Genomic DNA, 19,157 nt, shown 5'->3' with positions numbered 1-19,157 from the left:
CCCGGGTAAGTGCGACGGAGTGGTGCTTTCAAAGCGCTCGGGACTCCTTTAAGTTACCCGAACGATAAAGTTCTTTGGAAGTCACCATCAGCATCCTCGTCCTTGTGCAGTCATGCCGGAAAGTATGTCTGAAATTTGGAAATATCAATGTGTCGAAGAGAGACAGCTTGTCCGGCCTGCCAGTTTGCTGCATTAACGTGCGGTTCTAACTAACGTTCGCGTATGGCCATGTTTGTCTGCATTTTGATGACCTCTCTCTCTCTCTCTCTCTCTCTCTCTCTCTCTCGCGCTCTCGCTTTTAATCCATGGATTAATTCATAAATTAAGTTCCGGCAGTTTTCCCTGCATTGACGAGGTGCAAGGGAATTCTCACTTTGGAAAAGATGTCCAGTGCGTTATCGCGCCACAATGGTGTTATTTTTTACCTAACATGTATCTCGAGAAGGGGTAATGCAAATATGGCGCAGTAGTGGAGCACCCAAAAAATTAAACCGTTGTATGTATTTATCTTTCGTGCGAAACATTATTTCTCCGAGCTTTTCGACCGCGAATTTTTAGCATTCACCTATGTGTATTTAAGGGACGCACGTGTATTGAGGCTTAACGATGATACGATCATTGGATGATTTATAACGCGTGTACTTATGTTTACCAATATATCGCATCGCTGATTACCGTAGCAGAGAGATAGAAGATTCTCTCGCGCACTCGTCGTTTGCACATATGTGTGCATTTAGATGGGATCGAACGTCATTTTGGTGGGATCAATCGTCATCCCAAAGGGATTAAGCGCAAACTCTGTAAGCCCGCGCTTCCACGTTGGATTAAATTTGCACGTCGCGCAAATATGAGGACGATTATTCCGAAATAAATCGTCTCGTAGTTCCGACTAGCCCCCGACGGAGAGCATTCAAAGTTCATTTCTATTCGAAGATCGTGCGCCACTTCTCGACGATTGATTTCATTCATTTCTCTTTTATCGCTGCTCGATATCTTTTTGCAGAATAAAAGCGATGAGCAACACTCGTCGATATTCACAGCAACATTTTTGACAGTATCTATGTACAGATAAGATCCCATTGTATATTTTTACCGCGGGGAATCTAATCAACGTCAAGCGCTTTTGCCTCACACCGCTTACAGTCCGACGTTCGAGTATCGACGTTCCGATATTATCTGAAGGGAAAGGTAACTCTGATTCTTTTCCTTAGAAGGACTAAGGGATAAAGAATAGGTTTGTGTAAAATATCCCGCGCCGCGCACACACAGCACAGTATATTCGCAAACGGACACTCGAAATCGTCTCAGCCTCAGCCTCAGACAGGGAAATACGCATAATTCCCTTGAAAATGCGTCTATCTATCGATATCGAAGCCGACTTTCGCGAGGACTTTCCTCGGAATTGCGAGATTCTATCTTGACACGAATGTATCTCGCGTCGGCGGCAACGTAGAAACGGTTTAAGTCGCACCTCCTTTCTCCCCGGGCAGATCCCGAGCGCTCGGGAAGCCAAGGAGGAGCAGCCGGAGGATACTCTTAACGGAACAGTAAATTGCCTGGAAACTGCTGTACTATTTACGAACAGCGCTTCCTTCCTCCTGCGGACCATGCGACCCTGGTCGATCTCGAAGCCCACGATCTCCTCCGGCTCGTCGTTACGCGAGATCGAAATCGTAAATTCCGAGAATTGCGAAAAGACTCATACGTCTTGATCTTAGCAGATTTCGGGGCGTGATGGAAAATATTTTCGCTGCGGCTCGAACGCTCCCCTCGGAACGAGAATTTCTTTCCCTCTCTCTCTCTCCCTCTCTCTCTCTCTCTCTCTCTCTCACACTCTCTCTCTCTCTCTCTCTCTCTCTCTCTCTCTCTCTCTCCCGTTCTCCCGAACCGGCAGATGTTCGCTTCCGACGATTTGGACCCGGACCCATCGGCGGAACCGGAAAACTGCTTTAGCTTATGCAAATCAACTCGACCGGAACGTGATCCGATTAGCGACTTAAACACTTGGCATACACCCCTCGCGAACCGTAGAGCCCGGATTAGCGGTCGATTAGAGTTTTTCGAATTCACGCGTGACGCAGCGGCCGACCGACTGGTTTTTTTGGTTGGTTTCTCCCCCTCTCGCCCCCCCCCCCCACGTCATTTAGCAAGAACATGGTTGTATAGCTGCGACGAATTACACACAGTTTGCATTATACCAGCGGTATAACAACGCATTGTTCTTCCTCTCACTGTTGATACGTTATTAATTAATTCCCTCGACTCTTCATCCAATTTACAATTATCAATGTCCCATAATATTGGACATTGACATTATCCGCATATTGTTCGCTGAAAATTAATCAGTCTGTCCGTGATACCTGATCTAATTAATTCTCCCGTTATCGCTTCAAGTATACATATATATACATACACACACACACACACACACACACATATATATATATATATAAATACACATACTGTATCACTTACGATATACATTTAATATGGATGATATTTTCGTGATTTTGATGTTCACGCGAAATATGCCCCGAAGGAATGTAATTAGCGAATCAGCAAAGTTGAAGGCGCAACGAAACTTCGTATGAGAGACAGGATGCAAAGGACAAGAGCTGATTTTCCCTTCCATCCTCCACAGGCATACTATCTTCGTCTAGCTCTCTGCAATAAGGACGATCAGCTAAACAAAGATCGAACGCCTGTGGCACAGGCCATCCTTTTCAGGTGTAGCTTTCGTAGTCTCTCTCTCGTGGAGCGCTCAGTCTATGTGTATATATATATATATATATATATGTATGTGTGTGTGTGTGTGTGCAAGTCTATGAACCGAACAGCCGAAGCGGATACACAAGATCCTTTCTGCACGCATAAATCGCACTCAAACACACAAGAGCCGGTTCGTTCCCCGCTTAATCGGCTCGGCAAACTAATCTTTATCCTCGCGAAGATTCACCGCCGGATAGCGCTCGAATATGTCGTCCTTCTTTTCGGACTCGCTGCGACATCGAGGCGAAGGCGTCCTCCCAGATACGTCAAACACGCTCGTGTCGCGACGTTTATTTAGCGAAGTGCACCTTCTCCTTAGCGCCCGCCTCTCCCTGGGACCCTCTTTACCCTCGCTTGCCGCTAGTGCCATCGTGTCCGATATAGTCGTATCCGCTTTTACTTTATAAAAGTATATACCGAGGTTCGAGGCGCGATATTGCTCCATCACTCGATGGAAGATCGTTGTTCGGCAATGGCCATTTTAGTTCCACCGGGACGCCTCTGCGGATCAACGTCGCAGTTGAGGCTCGGCTCGCGCGCGCGGATAACGCCGCTCAAAAATGCACGCAAAAAGGACGCGCCGCGGCACTTTCACGAGGAGGTCTCTCGCGTAAAAAGGAGACGTGCGAAATTTGCGGTCAGCTTTAGCGCGACGTCAAGCACGTCAAGGGATGATGTGTCGTTTGTGTACGCTGCTGATATATACAATATGCTTGCATGGCGGCTTTTGGCCTCGACACAATATGGCTTTCATGGCGTAGATTTTGATAGAATGTTTAATCCGCGCAACATCCAGCTGTCGCGTCACATCGTTGCTGATTATTTCTCCAAATCGCTCTTCGTTCCGCACCGAGATCGAAACTTTGCGAATATCCTCCTGCCCCCCGCTCCCCTCGTGTTCGTTCGCATCCGGCGAGTAAAGAGCTCCGCCACGTTCTCCCCGGTTTTCTTTCGTTAATATCTGTAATTTCAACGGACTTCTTTGGGCACTCTTTCGCTAAGTGACGGCTGGTAATTCCGCGAAAGTTTTCGCAAAGGAAGAAAGAGAGAGAGAGAGAGAGAGAGAGAGAGAGAGAGAGAGAGAGAGAGAGAGAGAGAGAGGAAGAGCGTGTCCGATAAAAGGGGAAAATAAAATTCCGCATCTCTCACTTGTAACTCCTGATAGCTATTTCCCTTCCTTTAGGGCGAGATGAAGGCAGATCCGCGAGAGAACACAATACGAAACCTTTCGCCGAACCGTTTGAAGTTGAGCGCAATTGCTATGGGGATTTATATCGAAGACGCCGCATTCACAGATGCGCGGAATAAATGTCCCGCAGGAAGTCGAAGTACGTTAATTTACGTTGCGAACTCGAACGATTCCTCGACGGGCGTGTGCTTTCTCCCTCTCTCTCTCTCTCTCTCTCTCTCTCTCGCACGTGCGCGCGCTCTGAACATCGCGATAATTTTACAATTTAATTCCGACGAGCTTTATTTCCGTAAGTAATTTCCGGGGTTTTCGTGGCGTGCTTCTGCGTGAGAAAAGCGCGCTGCACAGCTATATTTCACGATCTAATTCTCTGACGAGCTTTATGCGTTTTCGCGTGAGTAATTCTCAGTGTGCTTTCTTCAATGTGCTTGCAGAAAATGCGAGAGCAGCCAGGTCTTCGTCAAGGACCACCACACGCACTGTATAGACACCTGCCGTCCCATTACTATGTGCGGCGAGGTAGTCGTCCCGGAGGACCATCTTGACGTAAGTAATTACCCGATAAGTTTTCCGGGTCGAGAAAAGGTGGGGGAGGGGGAGGGGGGACGGACGGTTAAATTGTGCAATAAATATCGAAGCCAGTCAAAGGAGCGGACCGAATTGGCTGGCCTTATATTGCGAGGTATCGCGAAGACGATCGGTGGAAATGGCAATTCGGAGCTACGCTCGTTACCGCCGTCGATCGGTCAAAAATTCACGACCGTATTTCACGCGGTCGAGAATGCGCAGAGCAGGCGATAAATAACGGATCGTGTTATTCTCCTAATTGATCGCGCGGGACCGTGTTTGTTCCGCTGGATTTTCAAATGTGACGTTCGCTGCTCCACAAATCGGGAAATTATGGCGAAAGAAGGGACGGGGGCGGGAGAGGAGGGGGGGGGGCAAGATAACGCCCACAGTTCTGAATCTTCGTTCAGGGAAAACCTCGCGGAGAGCGAGTGGCATGCGGCCGACAAAACGATGGAATGCGCGCACCCCCTTCTGGGATATCGCGCGTATATTTTATTATCTCTTTCCGCGCACATCTCCCCGCACGTCTCGCACGTCTGTTAACTGTTAACTGTGCGACTGCTAAATTTGGTGAAATATTCTATCTGCTGCGCAAATTATTGCACGACCGTGAAGTTAACTGAGCTGATATAATATGCAGTCGGAAATTTTCACGCTCTCTCGCCGTGCTCCGATGTCAAACTCTCTCTCTCTCTCTCTCTCTCTCTCTCTCTCTCTCTCTCTCTCTCTCTCTCTCTCGAAATAAAATTGGAGGTTAACACAGCGCCGCTATTTATGCTCGGTGTAATTGCCGCGTGGCCGCCAATTATTTATCACGGCGGCGGATCCGACAGGAAGCGTACATATTAACTTTTTATTATAGAAACGTAGAAAAATTAAATATAAAGAACGCGCTAGAAAAGAAGAAAAAGAGGGGAGAAAAGCCGCTGAAAGAGCGGTTGCGCCGGTTCTACGCCGGTGGCTCCATTAATGGTATTAAGCGCGGTGCGCTAAAACGAGACGTTTGTGGTTTTAACAAATCGATGAGCTTTACATTTAATTCGAGCGTGCGGGCGGAGCCTGCAGCACGGCTTCCGCCGCGACTCGCTAGTCTTGTTGAATCGGGCTTTCGATCGAATTACAGCTCGTCGTCCGTCACTCGATACGAACGAGGTAAATTCTCGTATATTAGAGAATTGAGTATCGTCATTATTCGCGGTTTGCTGCGTAAATACGACGTCAAGCGCTGCTGCACAATTATCGGCCCGGGATACTTTTGCCGTTCGATAATGGCGTCGAAACCGCTCGTAATATTATCTCCGAGGTATCTCCGTTTCCCTAAGTTTATATAACCGCCGGGACAAAACTGCGCGACAACGCCAGCGCGATTGACGCGCGGGGGAGGGAGGGGGGGAGGTAGTAGCCGCGAATTGGCAAATCAGCCCGCAATTCAATGCGTCCGCACACGCTCCTGTTTGACGTAAACCATCAATCGCAAACTGCCGTTGCTCGCGATAAAAACACATGGGATCAAATTCGGCCGAAAGTGCGACTCTCAATATTCGGCCGAAAATTCCGCAGGGAAGAGAATGAGTGCGAGAGGGAGAGATAAATGGACAGGGACGGCGTGCGAACGCGACAGATGGCACGATCTTTATGTTTTCCGCGCGGCCGTCGGAATGAGAGGCTGCGATAGCTTCTCATTGACGCTTCAACTTGATCGATTACCGGGGATCGCGCGGAGGAGAAGACGACGCGCTTTGACGACGGCCGACTGGAAACGAGAGGCGCTAATTGATGAACGACCCTGAGAGGCGCATTGGTGTCGGATAACTTATTAGAAGACGGGACAAGAGAGTGCCAGCGGAGGGGGGGGGGAAGAGGAGCGCGCCCGTCGTCGAGCTCTCGTCGACGGAGGCATCCGCTGACGGTGCAAAATTATTTATCCCGTCCGAGATGTCCGGAACGGTAATGCGATTCCGCCGCGATTCGTCGGCGTTTCCAAGTACTTCTTGCCTTGCAAGACACGATCTTCTTTGCAATAATTCGCGTGTCCGACGCTCGTTACGACGCGAGCGAGGCGTGTCGGTCGTCCGTGTCACTTTACGTCGGCAGGAAATGCCCGGCGCGGGAAGCGACGTGAGAACGCTTCTTTCTCTCTCTCTCTCTCTCTCTCTCTCTCTCTCTCTTTCATCGATAATTAGTCCGCGACGACTCAGCTAGCGCGAGCTAGCACACATTCGCGCGAAACGTTGCGCCGCGTCGGCACGTTTCTGGTACCCGATCGAGCGAGTGTGTCGACGGCGCGCGCGTTATCTCCGTTGTCCAGGAAAGCAGGAAACTGAATTTGGAGCTCAGCGAGTCTCGCGACAAGGAGCGTTCCCCTCGCAGGAGCGATCGCCGCGTCGCACGGTTGCTCGAGCGTGTGCGTGTATCTCTGCGTAGGTTTGCAGGACGTGCAACGCGACGGGACACAACTGCGGGGTAGCGGAGGGCAGCAAGGCGGGACCGGGCATCGACGGTGCCGATTTCGTTTTCTACGTGTCCGCCATGCAGACCGAGAGGTGTCACAAAGGCTTGACTGTAGCGTACGCTGCTCATTGCCAACAAGAGGCTGCCTTGGACCGGTAAGTCGGCCAATTCGATTGCCGTTTGGTAAATCGGTCACGTTATATCGCTGGAACTTTCACACGTCGCCGTAATTAAGGAGCAAATTCGAGCGGATATCCCGGAAACATTGAATTCCCGTCTAGTCGATCGGGAATGTGTTTTCCTTTCCGCCCGATCGTCACCTAATTGCACGACAGGAATTCGCTGCTTTCTTTTTGGTCGCAATGCTGCTGCGATACATTCGCGAGCACAGTTAATAATACATTGTAAAAGTGCGCGCTATAATTGAGGCGTGCATAATTCCGGTTGTTTGTGCGAGCGGAACGAGAGCAAACACCATCTGGCGTGAATATATTTCATCGGGATGTCGGATTAAATATTTGACAGGATTTGTAAGAGGGATTGTTTGTGGGCGGAGCGGGCGGAGCGATTTTACAATGGTGGACACCCTTTTGAAATAATGATTCTAATTAAAATGAAATATGTCGTTCCTTTTTTTTTCTGCGCGCGGCAAACAGCTGCCGTTGTTTAAATCTACCTTTATCCCGAAACGTTTTAATTTGTCGTTAAACAGCAGGCGTATACGAAGGCGACGCGACGGGGAAATTCCGGCTATGTAATTTAGTCACACGTGTGCGCGTAAATATATGTGTGTGCGCGCGTGCGCATATATTACATTATTAGAATTATTGATTGCCTCGGATATACACGGAGGACATATCGTTCGCGATCGGGGAAGGTTTCGTTTCGTTTTATTTATTTTTCTATCTTCAAGGACCAAATTCGCGCTCGACAGTTGCGCCGAAGCGGAACTCACGCGTTCTCCCTCTCTCTCTCTCTCTCTCTCTCTCTCTCTCTCTCTCTCTCTCTCTCTCTCTCTCTCTCTCTCTCTCTCTCTCTTTACGACTTGACGTCTAACTTTATGATTCTGCCGAAACGCGAACGCATATTGAGTAGATTAAATTTGTCAGGACAATTAAATTTGTCTGTCAGGCGCATACATCGCACGCGTCGTGTGCCGCTCGATGTAAATGGCTTCGGCGTGAATTTTATTATTCGCGCGACGTTCTGATCGTGATAGATCGACGGTATTCGTGCGTCGCGAGCGCGTCGTCGCCGCCGCCGTTGCCGTCGTCGTCGTCGTCGTCGTCGTCGTCGTCGTCGTCGTCGTCGTCGTCGCGTTTGCTTATGGAAAAATCTATGGAATATTCGACTTCGCAGAACGAACGCAGAGCGAAAGGGAAAAAAAGCAAAACGTACTTTGCGTAACACACAACGTCACGTGGCATTTAATGTACATATCGATCGATTCGGGTGAAACTTTCATGGAAATCGCGGCCCGATTTCTCCATGCAAATCTACGCGCGCGCTCGTACAACGCGCGCGCGCGCTGTTTGCCTTGTCGCTGTGTGTGCCTGCTCCGTCACCACGGGGTGAGCTGCGACAGCGGGGTGGAACGCTAGGACGGGTTGATCCCTCCGCAGTCCCGAGGAAATAACGGCGGGAGATTTGATGCGAATTCGGGCCGATATAATTAAAATGGCGATGGCAGGAGATATCTCTCTCTCTCTCTCTCTCTCTCTCTCTCTCTCTCTCTCTCTTTCTCTCCCCGTGGTTGCTGAAGCGGACTTAATTGCTTCCAGACCGATAGCCGGCCACGCCAACCTGTGCCCGGGGAGCATCAGCACGAAACCGCAGGAGCTGGAAACGTTGCTCAGCACCGTTAAACACGAGATCCTGCACGCCTTAGGATTTTCCGTGAGCCTCTACGCCTTCTACCGGGACGAGAACGGCGAGCCCAGGACGCCGAGGAGGAGCGATACCGGAAAACCGCCCCTTAATGAAAAGTACGTCTCCTCCCGACCATGCCTCTTGCTGCGCGTCTTTGCATGCTGAGATTCTCTTATTAACGCTTCGGGAAACGCCTTCGGGACAGGCGATTGCCCGGGCGCGAAATTGTTAGTCTCTCTCGGTGGCGAGGAAAAATTCCCGGCGAGTCGCCAAACGACGGCCGAGAACGATAAGGGTTTACGTATTCGCGGAATATCCGGCGCTCCAATGGTTGGCCAATGGCAAATGTCGCATTGTCCGGAATCGGTCCCTCCTACGGCTTTCCAGTCAATGAGCGAGGCTTAAGGCTCGAGCGTGAAGTTAACATCGGGGATCTCTCAAACGGAAACTGCACAGACTCCGCGAGCACACGAGAGAGCGAGTTACTCTCGTGAGCTTCTTTCAGCGGCTGCCGGCTCCACGCCGCCGTGAAAGCGACTCGAACTTGTCGAAAGTTCGTCCCGCTTGATGAATGAATCTTCACCAGCGATCTCGTCGAGATTATTGTTGCTCGACGCTTTTGTGTGCGAGAGGCTACTCTCTGCGACGAGCGACTGCTCCGCCGATTCATCGCTCGACATGCGACGCGACTTGACTTTTCCCTGTCGTCTCCCTTCTCCTCCTCCTCCTCCTTCTTCTTCTTCTCCTCCTCCTTGTCGTGTTCTTTCTTATCCTACTCTTAACGGCAATTCGATGGCGGTGTATCTGCCTTTAAAATTGGAAAATTCCTGGTATCCCGTTCTATCCGAGTCGACGGACCGTAACGAACTGGCTTCCGGCGTTGGCAGATGCGAGCTCCTCGCTCTTCACCCCGCGACATCCCTCTTCACCCTTGCTGCGCCTTTCCTTCTGTTTCACCATCCGTTACTTCGCTCTGCTCTCTTCTAGTTATTCTTCTCACTCACTCTCTCTCTCTCTCTCTCTCCTCTCCCTCCCTCCCTCCCTCCCTCCCTCTCTCTTTCTTACTCTTTCCCTCTCGTTCCCTATTTCTGCCTCTTCCTCCATCACGTCCTCGCCACCCTCGTCTTCCTGCTCGCCGGCTTGTTCCTTTTCTCGGTGGTTCCTTGTCGCGCTCGAGCCTCTCCGTCGGACGACGAAAATCGACGCCTTTCCACTTGGAATCGCGAAATTCCAGCAACAGATCCACGGCGTTCCGGACGGTAATAGATTTCAGGAATGACTCCGGCGTTCTCCGCGGGGTCTCCCTTCCTGCAAAGCTCGCTCTGGCGTATAATTTTCCAGTATGTTCCCGACGCGTTCCTCCCCGAGGTGTGTCCGGTCTCTCCGAGCGGTCTCATGAATTCCCGCGTTGATTTGCGTTTCGAGAGACGCGGCGAAGCCAGAACTCTCTCGTTCTATTCTCTCTCTCTGCTCCCCCCTCTCTCTCTCTCTCTCTCTCTCCTCTCTCTCTCTCTCTCTCTCTTCTCTTACCGTTCCTCGCTCTTTCCTCTCTCTTCGATAGAACATCGCTCATCGCGTTGCGCGATGTCGAAGAATTATGAAGCCACGCCGGCAGTGCATGCAGAACTTCTTAAACTTTCGACAACTTTTTGCCGGGCAAGCTCTACGATTCTTTTTCCCGACGACGTCCCGAAACTCAAATTGAGGAGCAGAGATTTTCGTCGGAGATGGCTATTCGTCGAGTTGTTCGCCCTCTCTCTCTCTCTCTCACCCTCCCCCCTCCTCTTGATCCGTCACAGCCCTTCGTCCCTTTAATTTCCTTGCTGCCTTCTTTTCCTCCTGTCTCTTTACCTCACCTCATCGCTCCTCGCTTCGCCTCACATCTCTCTTCAGCTCACCTCGTCTCGCCTCACCGGGCCTTCTTTCGCTCCGTCGTCTTTCGTTGCTCCTCGTTTTAGTTCTAGTCGTCCTTTCCGTCCGTTTCCGCTCCGCTTCGCAGGAAGGCTGCGCGTTCTCCGTTACAAATTCGAGCGTTTCCTTGCATCTCCTGCCATCCATCTGCTCGTGAGCTCGCGCGGTCTCGCCCTACCGCGTCTGAATATCTCTACGGGGATCCTCTTACGTTTAAGGTTTACGCTAATCCGTCGCTGCGCGCGCTTGCACGCGGAGGAAGAGGATCTCTTTGTAATCTTAGATTTCGTAAGGACACGTACTTTGTAACACGACACGCCGGTATTAGGTGTAATCGTTTGCGAAACGATAGACGTACTCTTCCCTCAAACTTTAAATAAATTTAACACCGTCAGCAGCAGCAGCCGCTCGACTTTCCCACCTCGGGAATATTCCAACGCTGTCCTTATCATCGGGGAATTGCGCCCCGTCGATAGTCCGTATCGCGCGTTTTTAGCGCCAATTACATTTCCATTTGTTTCTACCCGCCCCTCTAATTACCTGCTTTACATAAATGCAAATGATTGGCATTGTTCGAGCGTTCGAATTTGATAACTGAACTGCGGAATTGTGGCGCAGCCAGAAAGGGGCAAATTGACGCGTCACGTGTAATGTATGGACGCGCGATCGGCACTTTTGGCTCGCGCGATTCGTTTCCAAAAGCCCTTCGGCGAGGCTCGAAAACGTTTTCACGAGCAACAAATGATTTCCAGACGAGCCTGGTCCATACGGCCCGGTGTCGGCGATATGCGCGAGCGTATCACTCGGCCCGAAATATCTCCACATTCCAAAATGGAACGCCCAATTGTATCTTCTCTGTATCTTCGTTGACACACAACGATATTTATTAAACGCTCCTCGACACGAGGATAACGCGTGCAGTGAAGTGCTCGATGAAAAGCTCGGTGTGATGTTGGATTCGACGAGTATCACAGAGGAATATACGACGCACCGCACACAGAGTTCTATCCATGTTCTCTATCGTGTAATCCAACTCATCTCGTTTCGTAATCCGAAAACGAAACTCGCTCGCTCTCTCTCTCTCTCTTTTTTACCCTTCCCCTCTCCTCGTAGACAATATCGCGTACAATTCCTCCATACGCGCTCTATCGCACTATCACATTATCTCTGCGCTCGAGCACAGCGAGCGAGCACGCGCCTAACAATTTATGCATATGAGATACGCTGACGAGCGATTTCGCGCTGACGCTCCAGCGTAATAATATTTTTCACCTCGCGCTTGTTTCCGGCAAAATGGCCATTCGCGAATTCATCTGTCATGTCGAAATAGGATAGAGGAGGGGCCGGTCGCTGTCGAAAACAGCGTTTCGCCAACGTATCGCATCAATCACTTTATACGGGTGATGAGCAGAGAGAGAGAGAGAGTGAGAGAGAGAGAGAGAGAGAGGGGGGAGGGTGGGGGGGAGATCGTGCGACGGAGAAAGAGGAATTGAAGTGTACAATTATATTTATTTGCCGGCGCAGCAAAGTCACGAAGATATTAGACCTTTGACACACAGTAAATATGCTGCAGAAAATTGTTATTATTATTCGACCGATAGAAATCGAAGCATGTTCGCGCACGGGTAACATCGAGAGAGAGAGAGAGAGAGAGAGAGAGAGAGAGAGAGAGAGATATTATGCTGTATTGGGGAGCAAACGGCTTTCGATTGAAAATAAACGAGAGAGAGAGAGAGAGAGAGAGAGAGAGAGAGAGAGAGAGAGAGCGAGAGAGAGCGAGGGGGAAGACCAAGCAACAGAGGAGGAAAAATTGAAGTATGCAATTATATCTGTATCAGAGAGCCGGGGCTGCAAAGTCACGAAGAAATTGGCTGTTTGAGTAAATGTTTTGCAGAAAACTGCTATTATTATTCGGCTGATGGAAATCGGAGCATGTTCGCACGCGTGAAATATCGAGAGAGATATATTATGCCGTGTTTTGGAACGAGCGACTCTCGAACGAAAATACACGAAAAAGAGAGAGAGAGAGAGAGAGAGAGAGAGAGAGAGAGAGAGAGAGAGAGAGAGAGAGTGTGTGAGTGAGTGAGTGAGATTCGCCGAGTAAATAATCGTGTCAGGACATCTCTCGACGCGTACATCGTCGTCCGTGGTGGCGCGCGGATTTCCAATCTATTTTGCAATCTTTTATTTGTCGGCCGCGCGACGCGGCGGTCCGTTCAAAAATTCCGATGACGACGACGAAGGAAGATTTCTCGGCCAGGGTGCGTCCCATTATTTACTCTGTTCGTTTTTGCGCAAGCGTCGCGGTTTGTTTGAAATTCCAGCGAGCCCCACTGGGGTTTAGATCGCGCCGCGCATCGCGCCGGCAAGATTATCGTATCGGGCGACGCCGCGCGACACCGCTCGGCTACTCCGAATCAGCATATGCTAATAACGGCCGATACTCGTTTCGGACAGATTACAAACGCATCAATGGAGCGAGAATACGATCAAAACCGTGGTCAGGCCTCGCTGGCAAGTGCACGGCGGCTACGTGGAGAGGAGCATGCAAATGATAGTCACGCCTCGGGTCCGCAGCGAGGTTCAGGCGCACTTCAATTGCCCGGAACTCGAGGGCGCGGAACTGGAAGACCAGGGCGAGGATGGCACCGCTCTCACGCACTGGGAGAAGCGCGTGTTCGAGGTGCGTAACACCGACACACGCGCGACTCAGATTCGACTTCTACGCCGCGCAAATGGATCGGAGCGATATTCGCGCGGGGAAACTCAGAGCTGCCGCGATACACCGAGCACGCAGCTCGGAGAGAGAGCCGAGAGAAGAAATTTCGGTCGGTCTTGACATTTCGCTACTCTCCTCTTTCGAGGCTGAGATTTCGCTACGCTACGCTTTGTGTACGCTTGAGTTCTTTTTTTGTCGAGGAAGAGATTTGACGGTGCTTAGACACTATTACAGCGTACGAATCCGCGAGATTTGCCGATCCCGATATTTTGCCAATTTGCTACCTCGAGAATCAGATTTTGTCGTTCTCTCCACGCTTGAGTTCTCTTTATATCTCTCTCAGAGAGATATAACGAAAGTTACATCGTTAGAGCGTTATGTCTGTCGATCTCGAGATCTTGCTCTGCTTTACCTTCTCGAGAATGAGATCTCGCTGCGTCCCGTGTGTTTGAGTTTCTCGATAAGAAGAATTTATACAGCATGTCGTAGCATGTTCTCTTTCGCTTCCGCAGAACGAAGCTATGACAGGGACGCATACGCAAAATCCAGTTTACTCGAGGATAACGCTCGCCCTCATGGAGGACACCGGCTGGTACAGCGCCAACTATTCGATGGCGCAGGAGTTGGGATGGGGGAAGAATCTAGGCTGCAATTTCGCTATGAAGTCCTGCAAAGAGTGGATATCCTCGAAATCGTCGCCATTATCGTGAGTAAACGTTGAAATACTCTGAGAGGAGCGCGCCTCGGTCCGTCGTCGTGTCATCGCGATACACCTGTTCGACACGGTGCGTTAATATTTCAGGGGAAAGTCGATACATCCCTTCTGCAACAAAGTGAAACAGGATCCGCTGCAGACCGAGTGTACGGACGATCGGAGCTCGGTCGCTCTCTGCAACCTGGTGAAGCATCAGCAGCCGTTGGCCAAGAAATATCAAGTAAGAAATATCGCGTCTCTGACGACTTGTTGAAATACTCGACGGCGAATTCACGCGCGCGGGAACGCCGCATGTTTCTATTGTCGCGACCGACGTGTCGCATCGACAGCGATGTGACGACGCGTCGCGAGAATATTCGCGACGTGTATGAAGATTCTCGGTTGGCAATCTATATATCTCTCTCTCTCTCTCTCTCTCTGTCTGTCTGTTTGTCTGTCTGTCTGTCTCTGTCTCTCCTTCTCGTATTGTAGAACTTCGACTCGATTCCCCACGTACCAACCGGAGAGGAACAATACTACGGCGGATCGGTGTCTCTGGCGGATTACTGTCCGTACATACAGGAATTCACGTGGAGAGCGCGGAATATAGTAGTCAGAGGGTCCCACTGCCTTTACGAGGAGAATAATCCGCGTAAGTCGCACGACGACGTTTCACATCCACGTACCGCAAAGAAGGGCGCATAGCTGTTCCCCCGCTCCAAGTGGAATCCTTCTTTCAGACCCGGACAAGAATTTCGCGTTAGAGAAGTACGGCCCGCACTCGAGGTGCTTCGACCACACTAATGACATGTGGGAGGAGAGAACTTGCAAACAAGCGCGCCAGTGGCAGCATTGGGGCTCCGGTTGTTACCTATACAAGTGCGAAGCCGGCAGACTGCACATTATGGTGAGTGCGTTACATCGCGATATACCACGGGCCGCTCGCAAAGGTTTCTGTAACAAAGTTACGAAATACGTGGACAGATCAAAAGACGGTATATACACGTCGCGGTTGGGAAAGTTACTTGCGAAAAGTAACGCGTTGGCGTTACTCATTAAAAAAGAAAGAAAGAAAGAAAGAAAGAAAGTTAACTTGTTCTAGTTATTCAAAAGGAAACGAACGAGTTGTGTTACAATTTTCGTTACTTTCTTCTCCAAATCTTGGCAAGACCTTTCTCAGGATTTATTTCTACCCACTTTACACACGTGTCACTTACACGCGAGAAGTAAAACCAGATAGAATCCAGGGTTGTATCCGTTATCTTTGCTGTTGTACCAAAAAAATATCATCGTTATCAAGTCGTTAATGAGAAGAACACCAATTCTCATATATATATTTATATATATATATATATATGCATCTCTTTTACCGCAGGTCGGCAACTACACTTACACCTGCTATCACGCTGGACAAGAGATCATCATAAGAATTATGCAGAACGGATGGCTGCATAAGGGCGCCCTGATCTGTCCCCCTTGCCGAGACATCTGTCAGGTGAGAAAGACCGAACGGAAGGACGAGGCGCACGAATTGCAATAGGACGCGGTGAGCGTTGCTCACGCGATTATCTAACGATCTGCTTTGTTTCTTCAAGGGGGAATTTAAAGCGCGGAGCGAATGGTGTAAGCCGGGGGACGAGCATCCACCTTCTACCTATTACCACAAAGACTATCTTCACTGCGCGTCCGCAGATAGCATCGGCCTAAGTATATCGACGCTCGTCATCGCGGTCCTCTCCTTCGTCGTTAGATGATACGCCGTCTGTTTTAGTTAATATTTTAGCGTATCGAGTCTGGGTTCATAGACAACTTTCACTGGCCCGTGTACCGTTCGGCGATAACGTTTTCAGGCTGACCTGAAAATAATTTATTTTCTGCGACAGCGCGCAACCGTGTACGAGTCCTTCCCCCTCCCTCCCCCCCCCCCTATTTCTCTCGCCCTCTCTCATTGTACCGTAACAATATATAATGGATACTGACCGAGGTGACAATCGTAATTAGACTTATCGTCGATATGACAGAGCATTGGCACAGCCAGGGGGTTCGAAAGCTTCGGGGATGAAGGAATCGTCCATCATCGATCGGCTTCAGCTACGTTACGCTACGCGATAAATACGTATCACGGATCAAACGATCCATAGTGATAACATGACGAGGCATTTCATGGAGTGCCAATCTCGTATATTGTATATGCTTCCTCAGTCTGGGTTACCCGTTTACAGCCGACCTGCTGCCGGTTTCGTTATTATTATTATTGCGTACCGCTATGATTGAGACTTATACACGATATACTTTGGTCGTTGCTTTCAGTGCGAACAATATTTAAGAGAGGTTGAGGGATCTCGGTCACTGCTCGATTTTAAGATGGTGGTATTAATTACACCGTAGCCAATAGATAATTATTAGCCGTAATCTGACTGATGTATGTACACACGGACTACAGCCGCTGCCGAGATAAGCTTAACACGGAATTTCGTGTGCGAGAATGAGACGTAAGTTAATTATATAATTTAAGAAGTTTAAGGTGGGAAACGCTACGCGTTGCCGACAAACAACCCTGTCGACCTGTATATTTTTCTCGGGATACAACGACGCGAAACTTCGATAGGTATATCTACGCGTTGCGAAAACAAATAGAGTTGCATATTAAAATATATATGCAAATACCGCGTGGTTGTCGCTTCACGTTACATTCGCCAAGTGTTGCGGTCTGTTTGTTTGTTGGTAAAGTGTAACATATTTTTCCACGTACACATGCATATACACACAGCCATCTCTGGGAATTATATTAAAATTAGACGTTAACGTGTAATTAAGTCTTGATTTCGATATTAATGGCAAAAAAGGTCTGAATTTTGCATTCCTTCGAGAGAACACGGCGCCTGACTGCTGATACATTCTCTCCGGCGCGGTCTGTATTACCGAGAGATCCGCGGACACATTCCTGGCGAGGGAACGCGCGAGGGAGTTCGTGTGTTGAAATACGCAAGTCATATCGAACAATATCCAAACAAATGTAAAATCATAAAATGTAAAACCGAAGCGATTCAAAAGTATGCCTGTCGAGTGCGAGTTTGCTGAGAATTGTCTGAGATTGTTGCGAATCGATCGTTATGAATCTGGATGTGCATCGTATGTGTGTGTGTGTGTGTGTGTGTGTGGCATATAGAAAGGGTAAAACTTTGTACATATATGTATACATATATTAAAAGAAGACCGCGAAATCGAATAATGCAACGGATGCGCGACAGTAATTTTTGCATAGCCTAAGTCTAAGTAATTAGCATAAAACATACCTAGTTTGAGAGGGTTTGACATTAAGACGCGAGATAGGGGTGTGCCGTCGAGAACTGAGAGCTTCTTCAATTTTCCGTCGCTCAATCATTTCCGATTTGTATAATTTTCGTGGCCGTGTTCGTTCGGACTCGATTCACACGTGCGCGTTTGTAACGTGTGACTATGAGGAAGATACATCGAACTTGATTTTCTCGATGCTTTTCTTATATGAAATGCATCGACGCTATATTTATTGGCGCAGATTAATCTTGAATGAGACGTCACGAATGATACATATTATCGTATGGGAAACACGACAAGTGTAAGTACACGAAGTGTACACACTAAAGTCTGTATATTAATCGCGATAGGATATGTCGCTGTTCTTTTTCTCCCAATATTTTCGTGTTATTGATTTTATTTTGTTCACAGGTTCGGAACACGGTTCGAGTAGTATGGCAGAGTGTTCATTTGTGAAGTAAAATCCGATTTTAATATCGAAGCATTTTTTGAGACATTCCAAAAGAGGACACACGACTTTTCATCATTCACGCGAACTTTTCTAACGCGGATATTCCGATGTCGGTATAATTGGGAAAAGTTTTATCAGCACGTAATTATATGAGCGTTTAATCGAATTTTGTACAGAGATCGTCGATACTGAGAACAGGTGTCGTGTTCTGTAAAGTACTTGAAGATATCACGGTATTGCATCAAATACCGAGATGTATACACGAGAACATTTCTCGTGGATTTCCGCGACGTTGTTGCGCGACACGACGACGGATTTTAATTTGTTGACGCGCGCCATCCGGGCAATATTAATTGATACTGGGCGCGTCGAGCATCAGAAAGCAAACGCGAGACGTCAAATGTGTTTTAATGATTCTATAAGGCCCAACTAAGAGGGACATAGATATGAAAGATATATATGTATGTATGTATGTATGTATGTATGTACTTGTGTGTACGAGTGTGCGCGCACGCGGCTATCTAAATACATATATCATAGATTTTATTCAAAGGGCTGTTACGCTGTGAGACTTTTATGAGAACAATTATATACAAACTCACGCGAAATTGTTGAAACGTATGTTTGGCAACTGTTAATTTGTTGTTTCGTTTTCGATCTCTAGTAATCGTCTATTTGGTCCTAATGGTTGCTACGAAAGACACGTCGTGATTCAAAATTGTAAAGTTTCGATAAATGGTGCATTTTAAATCGGTTGCGTGGCTCCAGGAACTCGGAGACAAATCCCCGGTCTCTCTTTCTTCAGTCGACGCAAGCCTGAGAAGCGTATAATATTTATATTTCGTAGGATATATAATGCTTCTAATAAATTACTGACAGATATTTTAAGGCATATCGAGAGGATGATGTGTATCAAGGGAGAAAGATATTAGTTTCGATTAGGTTACATCGTTGCGGATAATTTGCGATATCTTTGTTACAATTATTACGATAGAGAATAATTTGCAGCACTAAACTACTTCAATATTCTATCACTTAATTCCAAAAGTGTATAACATAGATTAAATCATATTTTAACTTTTTATAAGTCGTGCCATTATGGAAAAAAAAGATAATTCTTCGTATCTCGATAAATGACAGGGGCATAATTCTTTTTATCATTCCAACTGAGTTATTCGGAAAACTGTTAACAAAGATTACTTGATAAAAGAGAAGAATAAATATTTAAATATATATA

The 19,157-nt window shown here is 48.4% G+C and overlaps 1 protein-coding gene across 2 annotated transcripts in view; it reads left to right on the top strand.

The window, feature by feature from the left end:
* Positions 1-19,157, top strand: part of Invadolysin (leishmanolysin-like peptidase, invadolysin) — a 308,939-nt gene extending 289,782 nt beyond the window's left edge. For both annotated transcript variants that reach the window (XM_011145429.3, XM_025303606.1), the window contains 10 exons: positions 4,393-4,504; positions 6,953-7,134; positions 8,761-8,964; positions 13,217-13,442; positions 13,991-14,184; positions 14,281-14,413; positions 14,665-14,824; positions 14,913-15,079; positions 15,548-15,667; positions 15,768-19,157. In XM_011145429.3, coding sequence (XP_011143731.2) covers positions 4,393-4,504; positions 6,953-7,134; positions 8,761-8,964; positions 13,217-13,442; positions 13,991-14,184; positions 14,281-14,413; positions 14,665-14,824; positions 14,913-15,079; positions 15,548-15,667; positions 15,768-15,926 — 1,657 coding nt within the window. In that variant the 3' untranslated portion in view covers positions 15,927-19,157. The remainder of the gene's footprint in view (positions 1-4,392; positions 4,505-6,952; positions 7,135-8,760; positions 8,965-13,216; positions 13,443-13,990; positions 14,185-14,280; positions 14,414-14,664; positions 14,825-14,912; positions 15,080-15,547; positions 15,668-15,767) is intronic.

The sequence above is a fragment of the Harpegnathos saltator genome, unplaced genomic scaffold (genome assembly GCF_003227715.2).
Source record: "Harpegnathos saltator strain DR-91 unplaced genomic scaffold, Hsal_v8.6 scaffold56, whole genome shotgun sequence".
Taxonomy (NCBI): domain Eukaryota; kingdom Metazoa; phylum Arthropoda; class Insecta; order Hymenoptera; family Formicidae; genus Harpegnathos; species Harpegnathos saltator.
This window is presented reverse-complemented; position numbering and strand designations above follow the sequence as displayed.